The 25,608-nt window shown below is 32.9% G+C and overlaps 1 protein-coding gene across 10 annotated transcripts in view; it reads left to right on the forward strand.

Moving 5' to 3' along the window:
- The window catches only part of CSNK1G1 (casein kinase 1 gamma 1), a 241,641-nt gene that overhangs the window by 98,683 nt on the left and 117,350 nt on the right, over positions 1-25,608 (forward strand). For 7 of the 10 annotated variants that reach the window (XM_074294846.1, XM_074294844.1, XM_074294849.1 and 4 more), the window contains one exon: positions 5,344-5,767. In XM_074294846.1, the coding sequence (XP_074150947.1) occupies positions 5,587-5,767 (181 nt within the window). In that variant the 5' untranslated portion in view covers positions 5,344-5,586. Of the gene's footprint in view, positions 1-229; positions 383-5,343; positions 5,768-25,608 lie in introns of all 10 variants that reach the window. The other 3 variants (XM_074294853.1, XM_074294854.1, XM_074294848.1) reach the window with 1 other exon arrangement.

Below are 25,608 nucleotides of genomic sequence, written 5' to 3' on the forward strand. Positions count from 1 at the left end.
TTTTTGCCTATTCTATGCCATGAAATAATTGAATAGTTTCTCAGATTGTCCCCTCCCACTTTCTCCTAGATAGATAGTGAATAATGAATCAAGTTCCATAAGGTGTCTCTGCCAAGGTTTAACAAAAAAGTAGCCAAAGAAAGTTATTGCTAATTATGTTAATTATTTAAATTTAATTAATTATTGCTATTTCTGAAAGGATTTTTTTCAATGTCATGTCCTTCAATAGATTTCCTTTCCCAGAGAGTCATCTTTTATATAAAAAAATAAAAAGAGGGACAAAAGAAAAAAACATTCAACAAAACTAACCACCAAGTCAACAAACTCCAACATTATATACAATGTTACTGAAGTTTACTACATTGTAAAGAAGGGAAGAAAGGTACATTCTCATATTTCTCTTATTTCAACTTTATGTACCGCCTTGACCATTATAATTTTATTATATTCATATAAATATACTTGCCCATGCTACTTTATATTCTTCATACATGTGCTTGTGTGCTTGTATGCACGCGCACACACTCATAAATAAGAATTGGTTTCATTCAGGTACCACAGTTTGGTTAGTCATGGATATCTTTTTTGGGTTTTGCTTTTTAAAAAAAGTTTTTGGCACAACTATTATTGTGGTTTGCATGCAACATTTTCTCCCTCCTATTTTGACTTTCTTCAGGTATGTATTTCAGTTAACAGTGAGATCTCTTGTGTAACAATGTAGGTATCTTAATTAATTTTTAGCATAATTTAAAATTATATCCTGTAATAGTTCATTGTTATAAAAGATCTACCAGTAATGGAAATCTTATAATAAAGGCAGGAAACAAATGGGAGAGGGAAAACTCTGAAATAAGTCACCAGTACATTGTTACAATAGGATGAAAGAAAGTGGTGCAAAAGTCCCAAAAGAGAAATTATAATATAATAATGCGATTTGCAAAAATGATGGAACAACCACAAGAACTTCTTAAAGTTTTAATATTCTTCTGTACTCTCCTCCACCTCCTTTCTCCTCTATCCTTATTTTCAATTATTCTTAAAGAGTTAGAGATGATCATGAAATAGAAGTACTTAAGGGAAATAGGTCCATATACAATAAAAAGGCCAAATTAGTAAAAATCAATGTTTACATTCTTCAAGGACAAGATGAAACTTTTTTTTTTGGGGGGGGATGGAATGGAAAGAGTAGACCTCCCATCAAACAAAATAATATTTGTAAATTGTATGGCATAGTACCTGCACATACTGTTGTATTTAGTTGTGTGCTACTATGTTACCCCATTTCTTGGCAAAGATATTAGATTGGGTTGCCATTTCCTTCTGCTGATCATTTACAGTTAAAAGAACTGGAACAAGCAAGGTTAAGTGACTTTCCCAGCATCATACAGCTAGTAAGCATCTGAAGTTGTATTTGAACTTCACCGTTGAGCTACCCTTTTGTAAATACTATGTAAATACTTTCTTTCCTCTTCCAATTTATACAGAAGCCACTAAAAGGATGTACTGTCATGAAGACTATTATATCATAATGAATCATGAATATGAATAATTCTGAAAACCACTGGAAGACTTTTATGAAGTGATTCAGAGAACTAATAGAACAAATTATTGTTAGAATGTAAATTAAGACAATATTAGAAAATAACAATTCAGGCCAAATAGAGGGGCCAGTGTTGTTTCCAGGTTGCTGATACTAAAACATAGTGTCTTCCTTTGTGATAAGAAATGTTGAACTGTAGAAACAAAAAATTACATATTCTATTTCAAATATAATCTCCACATTAGATGGTTCTATTTATATTTTTTTGAGAGAAGGTAACATGGTGATGGCTATTGGGAATTGATTGTTATCTATAAAATATATCAATTATGAAAAAGATGACTAAACAAACGAGAGATTTTAATCTTTTAACTCAGTTAATAGTCTTGCCTCCTGTGGATCAAAATATTTAACATTGGTCCTTTATGTAGAACTGAAAAATTTTTTAATAAACATAACATGATATTGTCATACTAACTTGGTTCATATTTGGGCGTATGAATGAATGATAGTCAAGTCAGCAAGCATCTCTTAAGTGACTTGTGCTCTACATTCTGTGTAGAGCACTGGGGATACAAAGAATAGGAAACAAACAGCCTCTGCTCTCAAGAAATTTACTGTCTGATGGAGGACTTGACATATATATATATATACACACATATATATATGTATATATATATATATGTGTGTGTGTGTGTGTGTGTGCATATATATATATATGTGTGTGTGTGTGTGTGTGTGTGTATATATAATCCATACAGAAAGGTAGTAACATTAAAGCAGACCAGAAAAGACTTCTTATAGAAGGTAAATCTTTGGCTAAGACTTGCAGGAAGCAAGGAAATCCAGGAAAAAGAGGTGAGGAAGGAAAGAATTTCTGATATGAAGGGAAAGCTGGGGAAAATGCTCACAATTGAGAGTTTGGTATAATTTGTGGAAGGAACAGGAAGCATCACAGAGTTAAGCAAGCAGTAAGCCAACTGGAAAAGTAAGGGGCAATTTTATGAAGGTCTTTAGAAGTTGGAAAAAGTGGGCTTTCCATTGATACTGGGATTGTTTGAATTAAAGTAGTGACATGATCAGACTATGCTTAAGGAAGATCAATTGGATTGGAAGATGGACTGAAATAAGGAGAAACTTATGATCCAAAGATTAATTAGTCAGCTATTTTGATAGTAAGAGTAAGGTCAAGAGGGTTTAAAACCAGGGTGGTAGCAGTGTTCTAATTATTGTTATTGACATTATTTTTTCCAAAAAGGAAGTTAGATCACTTGTTTCTATATACATTTAATTATTTCTTTTGGGATTTCTTCACAGCTGCTTCTTAATTACTTCTGATATGGGGAAATTTCTCATTTTTGTGTATAGTAGTCACTGTATATGTTTAATTTTTCATGTTTAAAAGAAAAAATTAAGGATAAATGTAATTTCTACTGCTCAAATTAAATATTTTTAAATAGGCCTCTTAAAATAAAAAGTAATTTGTATGTTTTAGGTCATACTTTTTAATAAAAATCTTGATTATCCTGTTTTATCTTCTGTATTGAAAGTTAGTTTGGTGACAGCTAGATAATGCAGTAGATAAAGCACTGGCCCTGGAGTCAGGAGGACCTGAGTTCAGATTTGACTTCATACACTAAGTGTTTGTATGATTCTAGGCAAGTCATATAACCCCAATTGCCTGTTCTCTCTGCCTCCCCCCTCCCCAAAAGTTAATCAGAAATATGTATACTGCTTTCAAAAAACACTGTTATTCAGTCTTTATGTAATCTTTTTTCAAATGAAAAGAAGTTAATTTCCTTCTTTATACTTCTGAGTGATTTGCCCAGGACCATATAAGTAGAAAATGATGGAAAGAACTGGAAATTGAGAGAATGCCCATCAATTTCCCCAATGGCTGAACAAGTTGTGATATATGAATGTAACAGAAATGATGAGCAGGTAGATATCAGAAAAACTGGGAAAACTTAACATGAACTCATGCTGAGTGAAGTGAGCAGGACTAGAAGAATTTGGTAGACTTAGCTCTTCTCAACAATACAGTGATCTAAGAGTCCTAAAAGATTTAGGATGGAAAATTATGTCCACATCCAGAGAAGAAATTATGGAGTCTGAATGCATATTGAAGCATTTGCTTTTTTTGTTAGGCTTCTGTGGTCTGTAAGATTTATTTTATTTAAGATCTATATTTAAATTCTACCATTTAGAATTCTAGAATAAAAGATTTGACTCTTTATTGTTAAATCTCAATATTTTAAAAAAAAAAAAAAACTTAGGGCAATAGTTTTATAAGGTGGTCTTGCTTTTCTACAGAAAAAAAATGGGAGCAAACCCAGCACAACTAATCAGTACATTGAAAAATCTGGAAACATGGACAATTTATAGTGCCGGGGTGAGGGTGGGGGCCCACAAAGGAAGGTGGTTTGGAGGTACCTTCTCATATTTCTTAGAATAATGTTTGATATGTATAGTTTTGTTATGTTTACTTTTGATTTTTTTTTTTTTAAAGGTGAACTGTTTTTCCATCGCACATATTGACCTTTTATGGTTGGTAACTTTAATACCGAAATTTACAGTATTCTATCTAGCACCATGGCTTACTAGTTCACCTCCCTCTTTTATTGTCTTTGCTACATACACTCTATTCACTTAATAGATTGTCAGTACCTTTGAGCTCAGTATCATGTATGATGGTTCTATTTCCATAATCCAAGTTCTGACTTGGTTCTGGGGATATAAATATACAAAAAAAAAAATAGGTGTTTATACTCAAAGAGTTTATTTTTTGGTTCTGCAGAAAGAACGCATATGTTTTAAAAAAATTCAGCAATGTAAAATACTACAAGTATAAATGTGATGCAAGCAATGTTTCCAGATTTTTAAGAGAACAAAGGAAAACTCTGGGCTTAAGTATTCAGCAAAGTTTTACGGAGGAGTTAGAAATTAGGCTCGGCCTTAAAAAAATGGTAAGACATAGGAAAGTAGAGATGTGAACAGTGTGGATGAAAACCTGGGAAAAGGAAGTGAGAGTTACCTGAATTATCAAAAGATTTCATATGAAAACTGTTGGAATTATTGAGTGCTACGTTATTCTCACATAGCTAGCTTGAGATATTTGTCTTTCTCATATGGTGTAACACTTGACATCTTTCTGTTTCATTGGGATTTTTTCCTTTTCAGTTTTATTTTCATCTTGGAATTTAGCAGGTAGATGTTTGATATATAGTAATTTTGATCACATCATTTTTCTGCTATATTCAGCTCATGATGAAAACAAACCAGAATTTTAGTTTTCTGTTTTTATTCTTGAATTTATTTGCCATTCAGCAAGGTTCCAGCTAGTCACTTTCAGAATTATTCTTCCTCACATTTTAAATTAGTATTTAAGGCAGAACTAGCTCTTATTAAATTGAAATAATTGCTTCATTGTTGACCAGTTCTTCACATTTTAAAATAGGAAACTACAGTTTGTTTTGGCTTCTTTTTACCTTCTTCTACATTGATTTATAGGCCAAAAGCTTTTTCTTTTCCTTAGTAGAACTGTATTTTTAAAAATAATAATTTTATTTTAAAGTCTTTTATGCCTCTAGTATAATAGATTACCATATTCAGTACCCTACTGAATTCATAGGTGAAATATCAGATAAATAATCAGTACATATGAACAGATATCAAACATATCAAACAAAAATCCCCCTGAAGATGCCATTTATTTTATGCATTTTGAGATATTATCCTTTCTAATCTATGTGTTTTCTTTTTATGTTTTTGAAATTAATTTTTTTTCTCTCTTTTTCTTCTAGGTTTAAAAATATCTTCCTTTGCTTGTAAGTCCTTCAGACTGCTTGTCCTCCAGGAACTAATCAATGGATTTTTATCATCTGAATGTACATTAGGAGCATGAATATGGTGCCAAAAGACCTTCTTCCACTTCTCTGACTATGGTCCAAGCTTGATTCAGTAATTCATTTGGATATATTTCTGTTTTAAAAAGAGAAGTACACATTGTTGCCATTCACTTGGCAGAAAGACTACATTGTAAGATCATGGACCATACTAATAGGGAAAAAGATGAAAGACAACGTACAAGTAAAACCATGGCACAAAGGAGCGGACATCCTTCTCGACCATCTAGTTCCACTTCATCATCTGGGGTTCTCATGGTTGGACCCAACTTCAGGGTTGGCAAGAAGATAGGGTGTGGGAACTTTGGAGAGCTCAGATTAGGTAAGAGATGGTTTATTCCAGGGGCTTTTAATTAATAACCATTAACTTTAATTAGCTTTGGGGTATAGTCTAAGACAATTATATACAATTAAGTGAGAGGCTACTGTTTTCATTTTATTGTTGGGTTTGTTTTTTTTTTTTTAATAGCTAGGGCTTATGGTATGAGTTATTACCAATCAGAACTCCTCACCAAAAGTGTTTTTTGTTGATTCATGAGCACAATCTTTGGAGTTTTTTTTTTTTTTTTATTTCTTTTTGGAAGTTTTGAAGATAGGAGTTGTTCTGAAATTACAGAGGTAGAATAAAAAAAATGTTTCATCTGATTCATTGAGATTTAACTTTAGAGTAGAAGCTGAGTGATAGTCGTTGCAGTTACATAGTGTGTGATTAGTTTATTGACTATGTAACTTAAAACTTATGTCTCTTTAGATAATTTGGAGGAAAAAGGAAAAAATGCTTTGCATGGTAGGGTCCCAAAGAATAGCCTAGGAAACTGGAGATAGTCCTTGCTAGATTGAAATGTCCTTTTCCTATTGGGTTTTTAGAATTAATCCTGATGATGTGAGAAATAATGAAGGTTAGCTATACTAAAATTTCTGCTAGAAAATCTGTAAGAGCTAAGAAGTATGGGGAAAGAAGACTGGCAAGAGGGTGAAAGGAGAGAAGGTGAAGCATTACTTCTTTTCTTGGGAAGCTCCAAGGATTTTGTAGGAAGAGTTGATAAGGGTCCTTGTCCTATAGAAACCATCAGGGAAATAGCACTTAGGTAAAGATTATTGGTACCACTAGAAAACATTGATTTCTGAGGAATGAACTTGTTGTGAGTTGGCAACCTGGAATTTTAAGACTTATCAGATAATGAGACACTTTTCCCCCTTATGTTGAGTTTATGGATGTTTGGAGTAAGAAAATTTGCTAAAACTTCTATAAAAATGATGAGAATGTGAGTTAGATGTTTAATTTACACTGCTTGACTTCTCAGCAACTGTTGAGTTGCTTTAAAACTAGTTTTGTGAATATTTGTTTATATAACATTGACTGTTCTAACATCACAGAGGCACATGAATTAAACTGACAACAGAAACATCCATGAAAACATTGCTTGTAGTGGCTATTTTTGATAAAAATAAATCTGTACAAATCTTCAACCTACCTAAAATTGTTTCTTCAAAATTCATTTGAAAATGAAAATAAGTATGGTCCCTGAGAATCCATTTGGTTTAGTCATATATATTTAGATTTTTTTTTAACATAGATATATATGAATATATAAAATTCATTCAAATAGTGGATAAAGTTAGAAATATTTGTTTTTCACAATAGTTAAGTATTTATAAATCTTTAATGTTTCATAATCTGTGAATAATGATGTTTTGATAATCCTTACCTTGATCTGTCCTATAGACAATGAAAATGAAACTCAATTTCCTTAAGAAATAATACAATTCTTTTGAGCCGGTAAAATTCTCACCATCTTCTGACTCATTTATTTATTATAATGTATGGCAGTGCTCTTTATTAGCTGCATATTTCACTCTAGGATAAGGGGTTATGTAATTTTTTTCTCCCTTTTTAGTTTATAAAAATAGCGAACATTGGACTGAACAGGGGTATATGATACTGTTGGAGTACCACTGAGATTGACCATTGAGATTCAGTGAGAAAATTTTAGTTTAGTTATAAATATAGGGGGTCCAAACAGAAAGGAAGGGAAATATAGGCCTAAAATAATTATTGCCCATAGATTTCAATTTATAATCAGCTTTTCACCCCAAGGATAATAGATAGGTTGCCTGCCAAACAAAGAAGCAGGAAGTAATAAGTAGTATGTTCTCTTCCTTGGCTTCCTGTTGTTGTACTTATAAGCCCTATACTATCATCATTTTTATTTTGGGCACTAATGTCTAGAAGTTTGGACATAATGTAAACATTTTAGAGACTTAATTTGCAAACTCTTGCTTAATTATCAGAATTAAGAAATCAGTTGCAAATTGCTTCCTTTATTTTTTTTTTTCTGACAGTTTGGAACAGTATATAGTTATTAAAAGGAGTTATCAAGGATGTCCTCAGAGATTTCGTGCAAAGCAAGTCATTTTTGAGATATGTATGTGATTATTGCCTATAAGCATATGAGATTATAAAATCCAAGGATAGGAAAATTGTTGAGATTGGCATCAAGGATATAGCCACAGGTAATAGCACTAAATATATAATGAAGGATTTGAGAATAAAAGCACTTCTCAATTCTATTGATATTTTAAATAATTCCAACAGGAAATGATTGATGCCCAGGGTCTTGAATCATTTAAAACAGAGAAGACCAGAGTATACAAGGACATGCTGCTCTTCTTACATTTTGGCTAATAGCCCAAACCCATAAAGATATTTATATGGATAAACCTTACATTAGCATTAATAATACTAGTGTTATTTGGGATTTATGCAACTCATTGCTTCAGAGGAGGAGATCAGGGTATCTTATAGAATAATAATAGGTTATTTTAGAAATATCGTTCCTAATTATCCTTGTAAAAAATTGAATATAGAGATTGTATCTTGTAGTAATTTGTTGATAAGCACTGTGTAACTCATTCTTGTGTTCCTACTGTGAATAGTAATTCATATTCCTGTTGATGAAATTTTGTATGCAAAACTCCCCCTCCCTTTTTTTTTTTAAACCCTACTTTGATAATCAAACCCAGACTTTCAGTCTGAAGACATCCTGAAGTATGTACTACTAGTTCATTGCCTGCCAAACTAGGGGATGAAATGAAAGCAGTAATTATATTGGTGATAAATTTCACACCCTTGGACTTCCATGTGAGAGTATCATAAGAAAGTATAGACAATAAAGGAATTTCTAAAAAGTAGTAATGATGTGTTGACAGTGTTGGATAAATTAGATTCAGGTAGAGAAGAATAGAAACTTAGGCTGGGACTCTCACACTTCCTCAAACTTCCTTGCTAATGAAGATGATAATTATTATACTTTATATTTATACTAGATATGTTAATTTCTCAAGGGCCATGATATGTATTTCCTCATTATGATTTTTTTTCTATAATGTCACTTGAAAGCAAGGTGATTTACCAAAAATGTTAAGAGTTATACTTAGGATTGAAATTCTAGTCTTCTGTTTCATCATTAAATATCTTAATGATAATTTATGAGGGCATCCAAAAATCTTCTCATGATAGCTTCCAAATTGTGTGAGTGAAACATGGGATTTTTACTCTGAACAGTTAAGGCTTTTGGAAGCAAGCAGTCTCAATACCTGTTTGGAATAGAAAAGAAGAGAAAGTTGATATTCTTTTTGTGGTGGGATGGAGAGAAGGCAGAAGGGTTTAAGTGATTTGCCCAGATTCACACAGCTACTAAGTGTCTGAAGCTGAATTTGCGCTCAGGTCTTCCATATTCAAGGGGCAGTGCTCTATAACTGTGCCACCTAGTTATCATTAGAACATTATGCATTGGTAGTTTATTCTTGCTTTGGGGGATTAATACTGAATTTATCATGAGTCAAGTATTTCATGAGGATCTGTGACCTTGAAGTGTATCTAAACTCATCTGAGTAACCTAAGCTCCCAAACTCGGTGTCATCCTCTACTCTTCAGGTTCATTCTGCACTTCATTCTCACTTTAATCTGTTACTGAGGGCTTTCTGTTTTGCCTTTCCAGAATCTCTCTTCTATGTCCCCTTCTCTCCTGAAACAATGCCATCACTGTGATACAAATCTTCATCACCTTATACCTGTACTGCAGCAATAGTTACTTCCTTGTTATCTGGTCCATCCTCCTCACAGCTGCCAAAAGGATTTTCTTAAAGCACTGATATGATCATGTTGTCCTCTTACTCATTAAACTCCAGTTGATGTCTCTAGCCTCCAGGATCAAATATAAAAATCTTCTATTTGATGTTTAAAATCTTCAAAACTGATTCCTTCTTGCCTTTCCAGTCTTTTTATATTTTATTCCTCTGTACATGCTTTATGATTCAGCTACACTTGCCTTCTTGCTGCTGTTCAGATACAATACTACTTTCCTTACTCAGTCTTTTCAGTGGCTGTCTCCATGCCTAAATGCCCTCTGTATTCTTATCTACCCTAGTTTCCTTAAAGACTCCCCTCATAATCCACCTTCTATAGGAAACCTCCCCCCTTTCCTTGTAGTGCCTTTCCTCTGAGAATATCTTTCATTCTGTATTTGTCTTGTAAATCTCTGTATATATTTTGCTTGTTGTCTCTCCCATTAAAATGTCAATTTAGGAACTGTTTTTTCCCTTTTTTCTTTTGCTATTACCCCAGTGCCTAGCACATAATAAGCATGTAAATAAGCACTGTTTCATCATAAATTCTGCAGAATTGTTTTGGATCATTGTAAAATGAGGGAAACCCCCCCAAAAAAACTCCATGTTATCTATCCAAAGGATATATTAATACTTTTACAAAGATCTCCCTAAAAAAGTTTGCCTGGATTTTTTTTTATTAAAAATAGATTGATATCAACATATCCTTTTCCCTTCTTTAAACAGACATCCATTCTATACAACAAAGACTAAGAAAGAAAGAAGGGAAGAAAAGCAGTTCAGCAAAACTTAACAAATTCATCAAACCAAGTCTGAAATTAAGTTGAATGTTCCAAATTGATTCCTCTACCTCTGTAATTTTAACCTTCAGATTATTTAAATGAAATGAGGAAAGATGTTATGTTCATTTATAAGTAAAAACCTAAGGCCTATATAATTGACCATGTTGTTCTCTTCCATTTCTGGAGTCTGATATTTAAAAAGAGAAAGAAAAAGAAAAAGCCAAAAACCTGTAGGGAAAAAAACATTAGCACAAAAGTATGCTTCTAACTGAAGTGAATTAGCTAATGGAGTGATAGCCTCTACTATGACATTCCTTTCTAGTTTCTAAAATAAGATGTCTTTCTTTGACTAAATTGAGGTAGAGTAAAATATGTCCTTTCCTTTTTTTTTTTTTTTTTTTTTTTGAGATTCTATTTGGAGTTATCTTTTTAAATTTTTTTTTTATTTTATAATTATAACTTTTTTTTTGACAGTACATATGCATGAGTAATTTTTTACAACATTATCCCTTGCACTCACTTCTGTTCCGATTTTTCCCTTCCTTCCCTCCACCCCTTCCCCTAGGTGGCAGGCAGTCTTACACAAAACATGTCCTTTTTTTATACTTGTTTTGTCCTTACCATTGTCAAGCCAGATTAAACTAATATATTAAGGTACCAATATATCAAATTTTAACTAAAATAATATTTGATAATAATGAAACATGCATATTAATAGATAAAGTGAAAGTATAAGCATTGTAAATTTTGATACTTTTCCTATTAATTTGGTTCGTTGAAAATCAGGATTTTGTGAAATAATAAAGCAATTACTTTCCAAATAACTAGGCTTTCCCTACTGTAATTCCCTACTTCTCTGAAAGATTGGTCTCTACTTTTAAAATTTAAGAAATATCTTTTTGCTTAAAACTGTATAAGAAAAACTTTAAAATTTTCATTTTATTTTTACTGTTAAACTAAATTCAGTTACACACAAATAAGGCAAAAGACAATAAAATAGAGATACACAATGTCATTAAAAGCAAAATTGTTTGGAATCAAAGTTGATGGCCTTGGTGTTGGCCTTGATTTATCACTTTGTCCCCAACATCCACCACTGCCCTTATCTAATTGTATACTCTTGGTTTTGTGAGGGATAGAAAATCCTATCCAAAAATGGCTACTCAGAGATTAATCATAGAAAAGCAGAATTATTTATTAGAATCTCGAGAAGTGGACCCCATCCTGGTCTGTGAGCCAAATTCATAGCAGGAGGGAGCTACTCCCTTGAAAATGTTCACAACTTTTATACATTTCAGACAAAGAACCTCCAAAATCCCACCCTCCATAGGTTGTGATTGGTCATACGAGTCTGCACCCCCTCCCCCATTTGGTCAGTGGAATGCAACCAACAAGGTGATTTATAGCCTCTTCTTCTTTGGGCAATGGAATGCAGCCTAGGCCTTCACATGACTGGGGCCTATAGGTCTGGTTTACGTTAGCTAGCAGTCTCTGATCAATATGTGCTTAATCTGTAAGTTCTTCACCATATCTTATTGCACACAGTTCCATCTTTGTAGAATCCCTTCTATATGTACCCTTCTGTCCCCTACCATTTGCCTGGTAAAAGCCCTCTCATCTCACACTTGGATTATTGTGAAAGCCTCTGGGCTATTCTTCTTACCCCAAGTCTTTTCCCATCCCAGGATATAACCTGGGCTATCAAAGTGACTGCACAAGATTGGCTACCCCCTTTTCTCCCCAGTAATTTTTCTTGTAATTTCTCAGTAATTTCTAATGGATTAAATCTATCCAATCATATATAAATTCTTTTATAAGAAAAACTTTTAAGTAATCTTTTATCAAATTATGTTTTTGCACATTTGCTAAAGTTTCTCTCAATTTCTATAGTATTAAGTTTCTTGCTAAGAACTGAACAAAAATATTAAAAGAATAAAGAATCAAGTTCAATCAAATTTCAATTCAGTTCAAACAGTTCATTTTGGTTCCTACAATATACAAATGTGTAAAGCATCCTGATAGTGTTATAAAATTAAATAAGATTCCTTGCCCTGAAATAACATAGGGCATGTATGCAAATATTAGTAATAGTGTATATGCAATCCAAGACAAGTACCATAAGAAAGATACAAAAATTACTTTGGGAATGCAGTCATATCTTAGAAACTGTATAGATGTTGGAATGAGCAAAGGGATAAAGAAAGGCTTTTTGGGCTCCCTTTTTCCTGTGTCCCCATATTTGTTATTATGATAAGGATAATTTTTAAAAAATAGCTAGCATTTATATAGAATTTACTATATGCTAGACACTTTTTTCCCTACTTTTGATACTTTATTTTTAAAAATTAATTTTATAATTATAACTTTTTTTTTGATAATAATATGCATGGATAATTTTTTACAACATTATCCCTTGCACTCACTTCTGTTCCAAATTTTCCCCTCTTCCCTTCATTCTCTCCCCTAGTGGCAGGCAGTCCCATACATGTTAAATGTGTTATACTATATCCTAGATACAATACATGTGTGCAGAACTGAATTTCTTGTTGCACAGGAAGAATTGGATTCAGAAGGTAAAAATAACCTGGGAAGAAAAACAAAAATGCAAACAGTTTACACTCATTTCCTTCTCTGGGTGTAGCTGACTCTGTCCATCATTGATCAATTGGAACTGAGTTAGATCTTCTCTTTGTTGAAGATATCCACTTCCATCATTATACATCCTCATACAGTATTATTGTTGAAGTGTATAATAATCTCCTGATTCTGCTCATTTCACTCAGCATCAGTTCATGTAAGTCTCTCCAAGCCTCTCTGTATTCATCCTGCTGGTCATTTCTTTCAGAACAATAATATTCCATAACATTCATATACCACAATTTACCCAACCATTCTCCAATTGATGGGCATGCATTCATTTTCCAGTTTCTAGCCACTACAAAAAGGGCTGTACAATTATTATCCAGAGTACAATTCTGAGAGGTAGATATTACTATTTTCTTTACTTTACAGGCAATAATAACTGAGTGACCTTCTCAGAGTCAGTTAACTAATAAGTGACTGCGCTCGAATTTGAACTCAGGGCTTACAGATTCTCCATTGCATCACAAGGCTTCATTAATGATGATGATGAAGACAACAATGTTGATGTGGCTTGTGTATGCATATAAAACAACACATACTTAAGCTTCTTAGAATTCTGAAAGTTTTAAAGCAAAATGCAATTAAAATCTCATCCCTAATTGTGTTTAAATTACTTTTAAAACAATGGTAAATTCCCATCATAGAACATATATGGCACACAAAGTTTAAGCATTCTTTTGCATTTAAACTTAGCTAGTTACTTGTTGAAGTTAAACAGCTGTGACTTGTTGAAGAAGTAATTTTTTATTATTTTCAATTGTATAATCCATCAGAGAATTAGAGAAAAGATTCTTCTTTCTCACATTTAGTGACTCATAGTCAAAGTCACATGACAGTATAATTTGGTGATATAGCTTTATAAATGTCAGCATATGTGACATTTGCAGACTTGTTCATTGATAATTTGGTTTGGTAGTTAGTATTCAACCACAAATTTTCTAGGTTTTGGAAGTGACAGTGTAACTGCTGAGGATCATTTCTAGTTTAAGCGCTAGGATAGTTATGATTGCAGTAAATTAAAAGAAATAAATTTTGAGTGGGTCATAAAGTAGGAGATCAGATGGTGAGGCAAGAGTAAGAGATGGTATTGGGTGCTGCCTAAGCCTCTTTTATGTCTATGTTTCCTTTCCCATCATTTTGGCTGAAAATATTCTCTGTGTGTTTAAGTTTATGAGTTGAAAGTTCTCCATTCTGAGATATGACTTCTGGAAACTCTTTCTTGTGATCTTTTAATTTTCTCTTTGTGCCCTTTGTCCTTGTTGATCATATCTTCTCTGATCTGATTTTCTTCAGGGATTTTCTGGGCTTGGACTTCTCTTCCCCCTCTTCTCTTTTTCTTCTTTCTTGTCTTCTTCAAGTTCCCTTCAAATTATACTTCTGATAGGACTTGGTGATTGTTTTAGTTTTCTGTTGTATATCTTCCTTGGTGTATTAAACTTTTCTCTTCTTTCTCAGAAATCTTATTTTCTGTGGCATTTTGAGTTCTTCTGTTGGGTATTGACTAACTTTCATCTGTTATTGTTGGATCAAACTTCTTCTGGTGCTCCAAAACTTCCTGGAGGCACTTTTGGTGACCTTCCCGATGTACTAACTTTCATCACCTCCTTCAATTTGGATGTTTGATATGGTGGTAGTTTTAGTCTCTTCATCACCCACACTGCTCTGCGTATTGTCCTCCACCTTTTTACCCACTTATCCTAGTGACTCCTCTTCCCTTTGACGAAGCCTCTTTTGATGGGCTTTATGGTATGTTCTATAGCAGTCTCTTCACTCCTTCTTCCTTATAATCTGCTGAGCATGTCTACAGCTGAGAATAAGTGGGAACTGCTGCCAGATTCAGTGAGGGACTGGCCCTTATGTTTATTTTATTTTCTATATCTTTTTTTTTTTTTTTTTTTTTTTTCTGAGGCTGGGGTTAAGTGACTTGTCCAGAGTCACACAGCTAGGAAGTGTTAAGTGTCTGAGACCAAATTTGAACTCAGGTCCTCCTGAATTCAGGGCTGGTGCTTTATCTACTGCGCCACCTAGCTGCCCCCTATTTTCTATATCTACTTCATCTCTACATCAGTATCTACTTCATTTATGTGTTAAACTTTATCATTTTCCAGTCACATATACTATATCTATTTCACTTCTATATCATATTTCATCTTCCCCAGTGGAATATAAATTTTATGAGAGCAGGGACTGTTTCATTTTTCTCTTTATATTTCTAGCATTTAACAGAATCTGTAGATCATCATAGATATGTAATACATGTTTGTTGGTTACAGAGTTCCTTCCGGTCAAGATTCTATTATTCTGTAGTCACTAATCATGTAATTCAGGAATGTGGTTTGTACGCTATATCTGATTTCAGAAAAATGTTTGACAAAGTTCCTCATGATAACCATGTGTAGTTGCACTTCACTAATTCAAAAGTTTATGATTTTTGTGATTGTGATCAATTTGAGTCCTCTCATTTATATCACAACTACTCCTATACCTTAGGTGACAGTTTTCTCAAGTTGCTGAGAAAAATATAAAAACAAATTTTGACTTGCAGATCAGAGTTCTGAGCCTTTCCAAACTTAAAATACTCATCCATTACCAGGCCCATATTGAAAGCCTTTCCAGCTAAGTAGCATCTGCCAGAGTTTGTGCTCCATAAGTATCCATAGGTTTTTGAGAACACAGAATAACTGTCCCATGAGGTAATTAGATTAGGAAAATGTAATAGCTATAGCTATTCTTTTAGTCTCAGTATGAATGAACACTCACAGCAGAAATTTGTTGCTGAGGCAAAAAGATGAGAATCTTCCAAAAAAAGAATCACTCTAAGTTAACAGCTGGTGACAAGCAAGGAGATTAATCTTTCACGTTTTCCTAATTTTAAATGTAAAGTCTTATACTTGGGTACAAGTAGATGGAAGTGTAAAAAGCAGCTTTTTTCAGTCAGCCAATAAGCATTTATTGAGTGCTAATGTTAAACACTGGGGATTCCAAAAGGGCAAAAGATAGTCCCCGCCTTTAAGGAGTTCACAGTCTAATAAGGTAGATGTCAAGCAAATATATATTTATATACAAGCTATATTCAGGATAAATAGGAAATAATTAACAGAATGAAGGTAATTGAGAGGTGTTAGGAAAGGCTTCTTGTAGAAGGTGGGAGTTTTAATTGGGACTTGAGAAAGCTGGGATGTAGATATGAGAAAAGAGAGCATTCTAGGCATGGGGGAGAGCCAAAAAATTTTCCTAGAATCTGGAGATGTCATATTTTATCCATGGAACAACAAGGAAGCCAGTGTCACTAGATTGAAGAATATGTGGTGGGGACTGTGGCACAAATTTATGAAAGGCTTTGAAAACTAAGTAGATTATTCTGTATTTGATCCTGGAGTTTATTGACTTAGGAGGGTGATGTGACTAGACCTGTGTTTTAGTGAAGCCACCTTGATAGCTGAATGGAGGCTGAACTGAGTAAGGAGAGATTTGAGACAAATCAATTCACCAACAGGCTGTTGTATTGGTCCTGATACTAGATAATGAGAGTCTGTGCCAGAATTGTAACAGTATCAGAAGACAGAAGGAGATACATTGGACACATGTTGCAAAAGTGAAATTACTAGGCCTTGGCAATATTGTATATGGGAGGTGAGAGATAGAAAGGAGTTAAAAATGACCATCTAGCTTGCAAATCTATTCTGAAAATGATCTTGAGGTTTCAGTACTTTATATAAGCAGTGTAATGTCATCAAAAATGTTAAATGTGATCTTGGATTGCATTAAACTTGCAAAAACTGTACTGTGCCCTCCTCAGACTTGACTACTGTGTTCAGTTTTGTGCAACCCTGTTTAAGGCTTAATTTGGAGAGTGCATAAGAATGGAGAAGAGTTCTGAGTACTGATGGTAACCAATTCTTATCTGATACATTTAGCCTGTATGAGAGAAGGCTCAAGGGCAGTGTGATAGTTGGTTTCAAATGGCTGGATGAAGGAATATGTTCTCTTTGCTCCCAGAAGACCAAACCAAGAGCAATAGATAGAAATCATCATGAGGCAAATGTACTCTTGATATCATAAAAGCAGTCCTATTAGAGTAGTCTTAAGTGGAATGAGCGATGTTATGGGTTCTCATTCCGAGAAGCAAAAATTGTACAAGTTTGCCATGTATTGTAATAGGTGTTTTAGATTTGGATTGGATTAGATGATCTTTGAGGTCCCTTCCACCTCTCAGATTCTGTGATTCCCAATAATGGATCAAAATTGGGTCTAGAATAAAATTTTCTCCAGTATTTCCTTTTTGAACATTAAAATTATCTTATAGATAAATCTAGAATTTGTCAATTGCCTGCCCTTAGCATACAGATATTATAGTAAACATCTCTGTATTATACTACTTTGTCAGGTTTGAGATTTGTTCCTTAAATTTAATTTTATTCTTTCTTCTGGTTAAGTGATCTTTAGTATTCTGACACCACTGTGATTTCTTTTTATCACTTCTCCAATCTCCACATTTACTATGCTCTCCCCTGAATTTATTCATATGTACATTTCTTTTTTCCTCAGTGTTACCCCATCCCTGTTATCTGACTTGCTCTTTATTTAAAAGAAAAAGTAAAGTAGTATCATGGTAAAATGGATGTATGACCCATTCACTGCACTTAGGCAGACATTTTAAAAATTCTGCATCTCATATATACTAACTGTGACCTGTTTCAAGCTACTTAATCTCTCAATGACTCAAGAAACTTTATAAGACTATAAATTGCAGAACAATGACAGATATGCATAGAGAGAAGCAATTTTCTCTTATGTTTAGATGGAAAATTTTTTAAAATAACTTTTTATTGACAAAACATATTCATGAGTAATTTTCCAACATTGACTCTTGCAAAAACTTCTGTTCCAACTTTTCCTCTCCTCTCTACCCCCTCCCCTAGATGGTAGATAGTTTCATACATGTTAACTATGTTAAAGTATGTGTTAAATACAGCCTATACATATTTATACAGTTGTCTTGCTACACAAGAAAAATCGGATTTAGAAAGAAGGTTAAAAATAACCTGGGAAGAAAAACAAAAATGCAAGCAAACAATAACAGAAAGAGTGTAAATGCTATGTTGTGATCCACACTCATTTTCCAGTGTTCTTTCACTGGATATAGCTGGTTCTGTTCATTATTGATCAATTGAAACTGATTTGGATCCTCTCATTCTTGAAGATAGCCACTTCCTAGATGGAAAAATTTAAAAATAGCTATATATTTAAAAAATATATTTTACTAGTAAGTCAATCATAAATTTCAGGGCTGTTATTATAGGAAAAAATTGCTTTGTATTAATTAAGCTGCCTCCTTTACTTGCTACTTGTATTTCGTACCTTTGTGTATAGATGTCTGAAAATGAGAATTATTCCTTTAGAACTTACCTGTAGAGGCAGATAGGAATTCAAATCAAGTCTCACATACTAGCTTCATAATTCTGAGCATTATGTACTTGTGCGTTCTCTTTCGTGCTCTCTCTCTGTCTCTTTTTCTGCCTCTCAAATGTTTTATTTTATTCTTTCCCAATTACATGTAAAAACAACTTTTAACATCTTAAAAAAAAAAAACTTTTGAGTTCCAAATTCTTACCCTTTCCTCTTTGCCCCTTGCAACAACAAATAATTTGATGTAGGTTATACATGTGTGATATTTCAAAGTATATTTCAATGTTAGTCATGTTGTGAAAGAAAATAAGACCACCCCCCCAAAAAAATGAAAAAGTGAAAAATAATATGCTTCAATCTTCAATTCAGGCTCTGTCAGTTTTTTCTTTGGAGGTATTTAATATTTTTTTTTTTATTATAAGTCCTTTTGAATTATCTTAGGTCATTGTATTGCTGAGATTAAGTTATATACAGTTGATCATACCATATTGCTGTTACTGTGTATAACATTCTCCTGGTTATATTCATTTCATGTAAGTCTTTCCAGATATTTTTGAAAAATCCCGTTTGTCATTTTTAAATACCAAGACAGTGTTCCATTATAATCATACATTATAATTTGTTCAATCCTTTCCCAGTTGATGGGCATCCCTTCAACTTCCAATTCTTTTCCAACACAAAGAAAATTGAGTAGATCTCTGAAACTGAAACCCAGTTTCATCATCTGTAAAAATAGAGATAATAATAATAACACCTACATTGCAGGGTCATTATGAAGATCAAATATGTTAATATATACAAAGCACTTGTGAACATTAAAGCACAATATAAATTCTAATTCTCTGTGGTATCTGATTGGGAGAATTATTTGAGTATTTTTAGGGATATGGAGCTTTTACTTGTTACCTTGTAGGGACATTATGAGGAAAACACAAAAGCCTTATAGAAACAGCATCTGATGACATCTTTGTAGTGGCTGAAATGTTCTCCCATATTCTGCCTCATCTCTTGGCTTTCTTCAAGATTAGGCTCACATCTCATCTTCTGGGTTTTTCCCAGTTTTAGTCCACTGTGTCGTATCCCCATTCCTCTACCTACAGTACATTTCCTTTGAGAGTACCTCCAATTTATGTGTGTATACATAAATTGATTACATATTTTCCTTTATATCGTAACTCCTTTGAGGATTAGAACTAAGCATTTTGCTTAGAAAACTGAATCTCTTGACAGAAACTTTGCTTTTATAAGTTTTTTGTTTTTGTCGTGGTAGTGGTTGTTTTTTTCTTTCACTAAGAATGAGCTTTCCTACCTTAGAATGAGGAAGTGAAAACAAATTAATGTCTTTAGCTACCTTACACTAGGAAATTTTACTATTCTGATGTTAGCCAATCAACCAGTATAAATAGAGCTCCTTGGACTATAAAAAAGGTCACTCTTTCTAAAATTCTCTTAATTAAAGATGATTTAACCAAACCTTCTCTTTTAAAAGGTAAATGCCTCAGCAAGATTAATTAGACCCTAAAAGATTAAGAATTAGGCTAATCACATTGTTAATTATTTTTTGATGCATAGTAGACAAAAGTTATACTGGTGCTGTGAAAGTTTTTATTTTGGAGAGGGAGATCCAATTTTAGAGTAGAAGGCTACCCTCTAATGCTGCTTATAGAAGAGAGGTATCACCAAATGACAATATTAATAAGCTTCAAAAAGAAACATTGTCCCCAAAATTTTGACATAGGGCTAAGCTCAAATGTTTTGTAAATAATAAAGCAATGATCTCTCTCTTCTTCTTCTTCTTTTTCTTCTCTCACTCACTCTCTCTCTCTCTCTTGTGTGTGTGTGTATATATGTATATATACACACACGCACTACTATATCCTATACTGTATTATATATTATATTATTATGCTACTATATATATATACATATATATGTGCATATATATATATATATATATATATATATATATATATATATATATATAATGTTTGTACACACGCTCATACATATATACACTTGCTTAGTACTTCTCATTGGAAAATTATATAATCTACTAAGTATTCCTAAAAGTAAATCTGATTAGTCAGTTCATTGTAATTTTTATTTAAAGAATGGCAGGTACATAAATATTAAAGAATGTGTTTAAAGTCTAGGATCTACCTATCTTATACTCTCTGCCCCTTGAGAATTCATTCTTCATTGCAGATAATAGGGGCAGTAATGGTAGAATATTACATTTACTGTCAAACACAATCAAATGTGCTGGTGGTTTTGCTGAACTAGGGTTTCTTTCTTTGTTTAAATGCTTGTTTCAAGGGATAGTTTGCTGAATAGAGTAGAAAGGAGATATATTTGGAAATGAATGTAGCATAACAACAAAAGCATCAATAAAATTTTTTAAAAATTAAGTCAAGGAGTCAGCATTATAATGGAGCCTTGCAGATTCTAATACTGTCTGCTCATGTTTTCCTGAAAACAATTTTTATTAAGGAGGTGTAAACTTTTTTTTTTAGCCTTGTAGTCTATTTTTTCTTATTAATAATAGCAAACATTCCTAAAAGCCCTTTAAGGATTGCAGAATGTTTTATGTATTTTACATTAATTGGACCTGATAACACTGTGAGGGTAGGTACTATTATTCTTATTTTACAATTGAGAATACAGAGACTTCTTAAATTCTCAAAGATAAGTAACTTGGCCAGAGTCTGAGGTAGAATTAACTTTAGGTCTTTTTAATTCTAAGTCTAGCCTTCAGTCTATTACAGCATTTATGATGGATTAATAAAAAAGTTTCATTATAATTAGTATAAGAAAGTAACCAATCCTTATCCACAAAATCATACATCCCACATAGTAATTATCCATGTTTGTATAACCTATTGCTGTTTACAAAGTGCTTCTTATAGCAGCACTCTGAAAATAGTTGTTGTGAGTCATCCTCCACTTAAAGATGAAGAAATGATAGAGCTTATGATTTGTCGGGTTCTAAATAGTCAAATTCAGATTCAGTTAGTGCCTTTTCTGCTTAATACTTTGCATGCCCAAAAATCACCCATCCATCCAGAATGGGAAAATATGGATTAGCTTATCAAATAACTATTCTTGTAGATATGACAACCACTCAGAGTGTGCTATATATCATTCTGTTATAAAAGATTTTTCTATTGTCAATTTTTTTTTCATTTACTTATGGCATTTATTGAATGTTTGAGTGAATAAATGAATGAAACGTCATTTGTTAAGTTACTGTATGTTAAGCCTTGTGTTAAGGGTTGGAGACAGACACAAAAAAGCAAAATAATCACAGCACTTAAGAATTATATATCCTTCTAGTCAAGACAACCCACTGATCAGCAAGGAGGGATGTTTTAGACAGGGAATTCACAAAGATAGCTAGTGGAATCATCAAGTAATTGATTTACAGATACTTTCCAGTAATGATCATTTTGATTTGTTTATTGTTCCCAAATGTGGAAAGCTGAAAGTGGAAGAGAAGGGATAGAATAAGAAAGGGATGTTTGGTGGACATAGAATGTGAAGATTGTGTCCAAGAGCAGCCGCTTATTAAGTGTGGATCAGACTTGTTATGGAAAACTCTGATCATAGTGATTTTTGCTTTGTAATGATTTCATAGTAGAAGAGTAGAAACATCTTTGGAAAAAAGATCTGACATAGCTTAGAGAGCTTTGTGAGTGAGGATGTGAAAACTACTGGTTCTCTGAAATCACACTGTATTTGATGATTTCATTGTAAGACAATAAATGAACTCATTGAAGGTGACTTAATGAAACAAGAGGCTTTATCTTGTGGATTTTATAGGGAATGTCACATCTAAGACTACTGTTTAGAAAAGGCCAAGGATAGAAGTAAAACTACAAAAAAACCCACTATAATTCAGTTTCCTTTCCATTAATAATAATAAAGATCCAGGGCCAGAAAGTCAAATCGGAAAAGAGTGTGGATTTTGAAAAACAGATACTAAAGCTTTGAGTGCTTTGGGGAATGCCATCTTTTCAGTGATTTTTTTGGGGTTCCATAAAACAGCTTGTCTTTCTTGCAGTTATTGATATGTTATATTCATGTGAAATTTATTTGTTAATCTTTTTAATTAGGAAGAAAAAGTTGTTTTATTAAAGCTTTTTGTTTTCAAAACATATGCATGGATAATTTTTTAACATTGACCCTTACAAAATCTTGTCTTCCAATTTTTCCCCTTCTTCTCCTCAACCTCTTCCCTAGATGACAAGGAATCCAGTATATGTTAAACATGGTAAAACCATAAGTTAAGTCGAATATAGGCATACATATTTATACAATTATCTTGCTGCACAAGAAAAATCAGATCAAAAAGCCAAGAAAATGAGTAAGAAAATAAAATGCATGCAAATAGTAACAAAAAGAGTGAAAATGCTATGTTGTCATTCATACTCGGTTCCCCCAGTCCTCTCTCTGGGTGTACATGGCTCTCTTCTTCACAAGATCATTGGAACTGGTTTGAATCATCTCATTATTGAAAAGAGCCACGTCCATCATAATTGATCATCGTATAATCTTTTCATTGCCATGTATGATGATCTGGTTCTGCTCACTTCACTTAGCATTAGTTCATGTAAATCTCTTCAGGCCTCTCTAAAATAATCCTGCTGATCGTTTCTTATGGAACAATAATATTCCATAGCATTCATGTGTCATATAACTTAATCAGCCTTTATCCAACTGATGGGCATCCACTCAGTTTCAAGTTTCTTATCACTGCAAAAAGGGCTGCCACAAACATTTTTGTACATGTAATCATTTATAGAAGAAAACTTAATGCTTCATCTCTGTAATTAATTTCTTCCAGAACAAAATTTACTTATAGCATACAGTATTCAAGACAATGGCACTTAATGATTATCTCAACTTCTATATATTTTTTTAGTTTTAAATGCTATGATTCACACCCTGGTAAGCAGACTTTACATCATTAGCTATTAAACATTTATTAATATTGTGTGTCCATCACTATGGTAATACACAAAGAAGGGCAAAAATAGTGTCTGCCCTGGAGCTCACATTTTAATAGCAGAGATAGTATATGAATAATTATGAACAAACTAGAAGCATTTAGAGTAATTTAGAGGTATTATTAGAGAGAAAACATTAACATGAAGGAAGACAAGAAAAGACTTAAAGAAGGATAAGATTTTAGCTGAGACTTAAAGGTAACCAGGGAATCCAGGAAAGGGATGTTTAAAAGATAATTTATGGTGTTAGATCAAAAATCCAGAGAATACTTAGAATTGGATAAGTAGATCTGAGAATCAACAACATAGAGATGATTTTTGAGTTTTTCAATGTAGTTTAACTATTAAATGATATATAATTCCAGAAAATTGTCATACACTTTTGAAACAAGGATGGTTGTTTTTAAAATGCCAAGATGTCACCTTTTCGAGGGCATTATAATAATTTTACCTTTTATTCTTATTCTTTTTCTATTTAATAAGGGCTTAAGAAAGATTAGTTGTAGCTTCTTGGTTGCTCCTATACCAATCTCTTTGATTTTGTGTCAACATTTAACACACTTTGATTTTTTATTGTAAGACTAAGCAACCTGTCCTGTGAATTACATTTCACAATGCCCCAAATTGTATTTAATTTCCTCACTTCTACTTTGACTAGGAGTTCAGGGGAAAGTATATTCTATGGAATAATAGGACAATATTATTGATGGCTATGAAGTCTTAGCCCTTTCAACCATCTTTTTATTAGTCTTGGTAATCAGTTCATCATCACCACTACCACTGTCATCATCATTATTCTCATCACTAAGATTTGTAGAGCACTTGTTCTGAATGCTTTATAATGATTATCTAATTTGATCCTCATAATAACCTTGAGAGGTAGCTACATTTACCTATCTATAAGAAGATGGAGTGCATGTTTCATCATTTTTCCTATGGAATTGTGCTTAGTCCATTGCATTATCCAGAGCTTATAATCCATTCTATTAATATGTGGGCATCTATTCTTTTTTGCCTCAAAAAGAGTAACACATTTTTTTGTATATTCTTAGAGTTAATTTTACTTAGTACCAATCTCTCCCTTCATCTACTATCTCTCTAATTCCCCTATCCCCTTCTCTGTAAGAGTTGACAAATGAAATTATATTCTTAAGCATTTGCTAACTGAAGCAGTTTCTTGGTTGTTTTGCTTTCTCAATGCCAGCAAACTGAAAAATTAAAGCAAACTTACCAGCTAAAATTATTTATGGAATAATTAGAATTGACATGATATCTGTGCTACCTATTTCCCAAATTGTTGGCATCTACAATCCATTTAAATAGATCATTTTGACCTACCAAGGCATAGAAGCTAGGAATGTAAATATAAAAACAGTCATTACAAAAATTAAAATAAAGAAAACTAAATAAATAATGGTGAGGAATTAATTGCTTGTAATTGGACTGTTTCAATAAAGTGAAAATGACAGCAGTACTTTAATTAATTCACTTATTCTATGTTGTGCTATCAAAGGATTACTTTAAAGAGCTAGAAAAAAATTAATTGATTAGAAAAATTATTCATCAAGGTAAAAAGGCCAAGATTCTCAGGGAAAATAATGGGAAAAAAAAAAGAGGGGAATGAAGTTATAGCAGATCTCAAACTATTCTACAAGGCAATAATCATCAAAAATCATTTGGTTTTAAAAATATAATGGTTGATCAGGAATATATTACATACACAATACATGGAAAGAAATGAATTTAGCAACATAGTGTTCTATTATCTCGAAACCACTAACTACTGGAGTGGGGACTTGATATTTGGAAATTAGAAAGCAGTTTTACACAATTAGGCTTATACTATTCCTTTCATTTCCAATTAAAATTTTCAGTTTAAAATATTTCTTAATGTATTGCTGACTCATTGTTTTCTGCTTGACTTACTCTAATTTCCAGGGTATTCTGTTCTTGAGTAAGGTTTTCAGTGAGTTTGTTCTAAGGTGTCATTTTTCCTTGCCATTCTTTTCTCCCTAGCTTTGCCATTCTGTCTCCCTCTTATTTCACTTCCTCCAGGTATTCCTGTAGGATATCCTGTAAGATTTCTTTTTCCCCCTCTGAGGCATTTTTGGTATTTTTTGTGGAGTTACATTATAAGAGCCATACCTCAATAGGTAAATGGTCAAGGATATGAACAAATAGTTCTTAATGGAAGA

The sequence above is a fragment of the Sminthopsis crassicaudata genome, chromosome 2 (assembly GCF_048593235.1).
Source record: "Sminthopsis crassicaudata isolate SCR6 chromosome 2, ASM4859323v1, whole genome shotgun sequence".
In the NCBI taxonomy this organism is placed as follows: domain Eukaryota; kingdom Metazoa; phylum Chordata; class Mammalia; order Dasyuromorphia; family Dasyuridae; genus Sminthopsis; species Sminthopsis crassicaudata.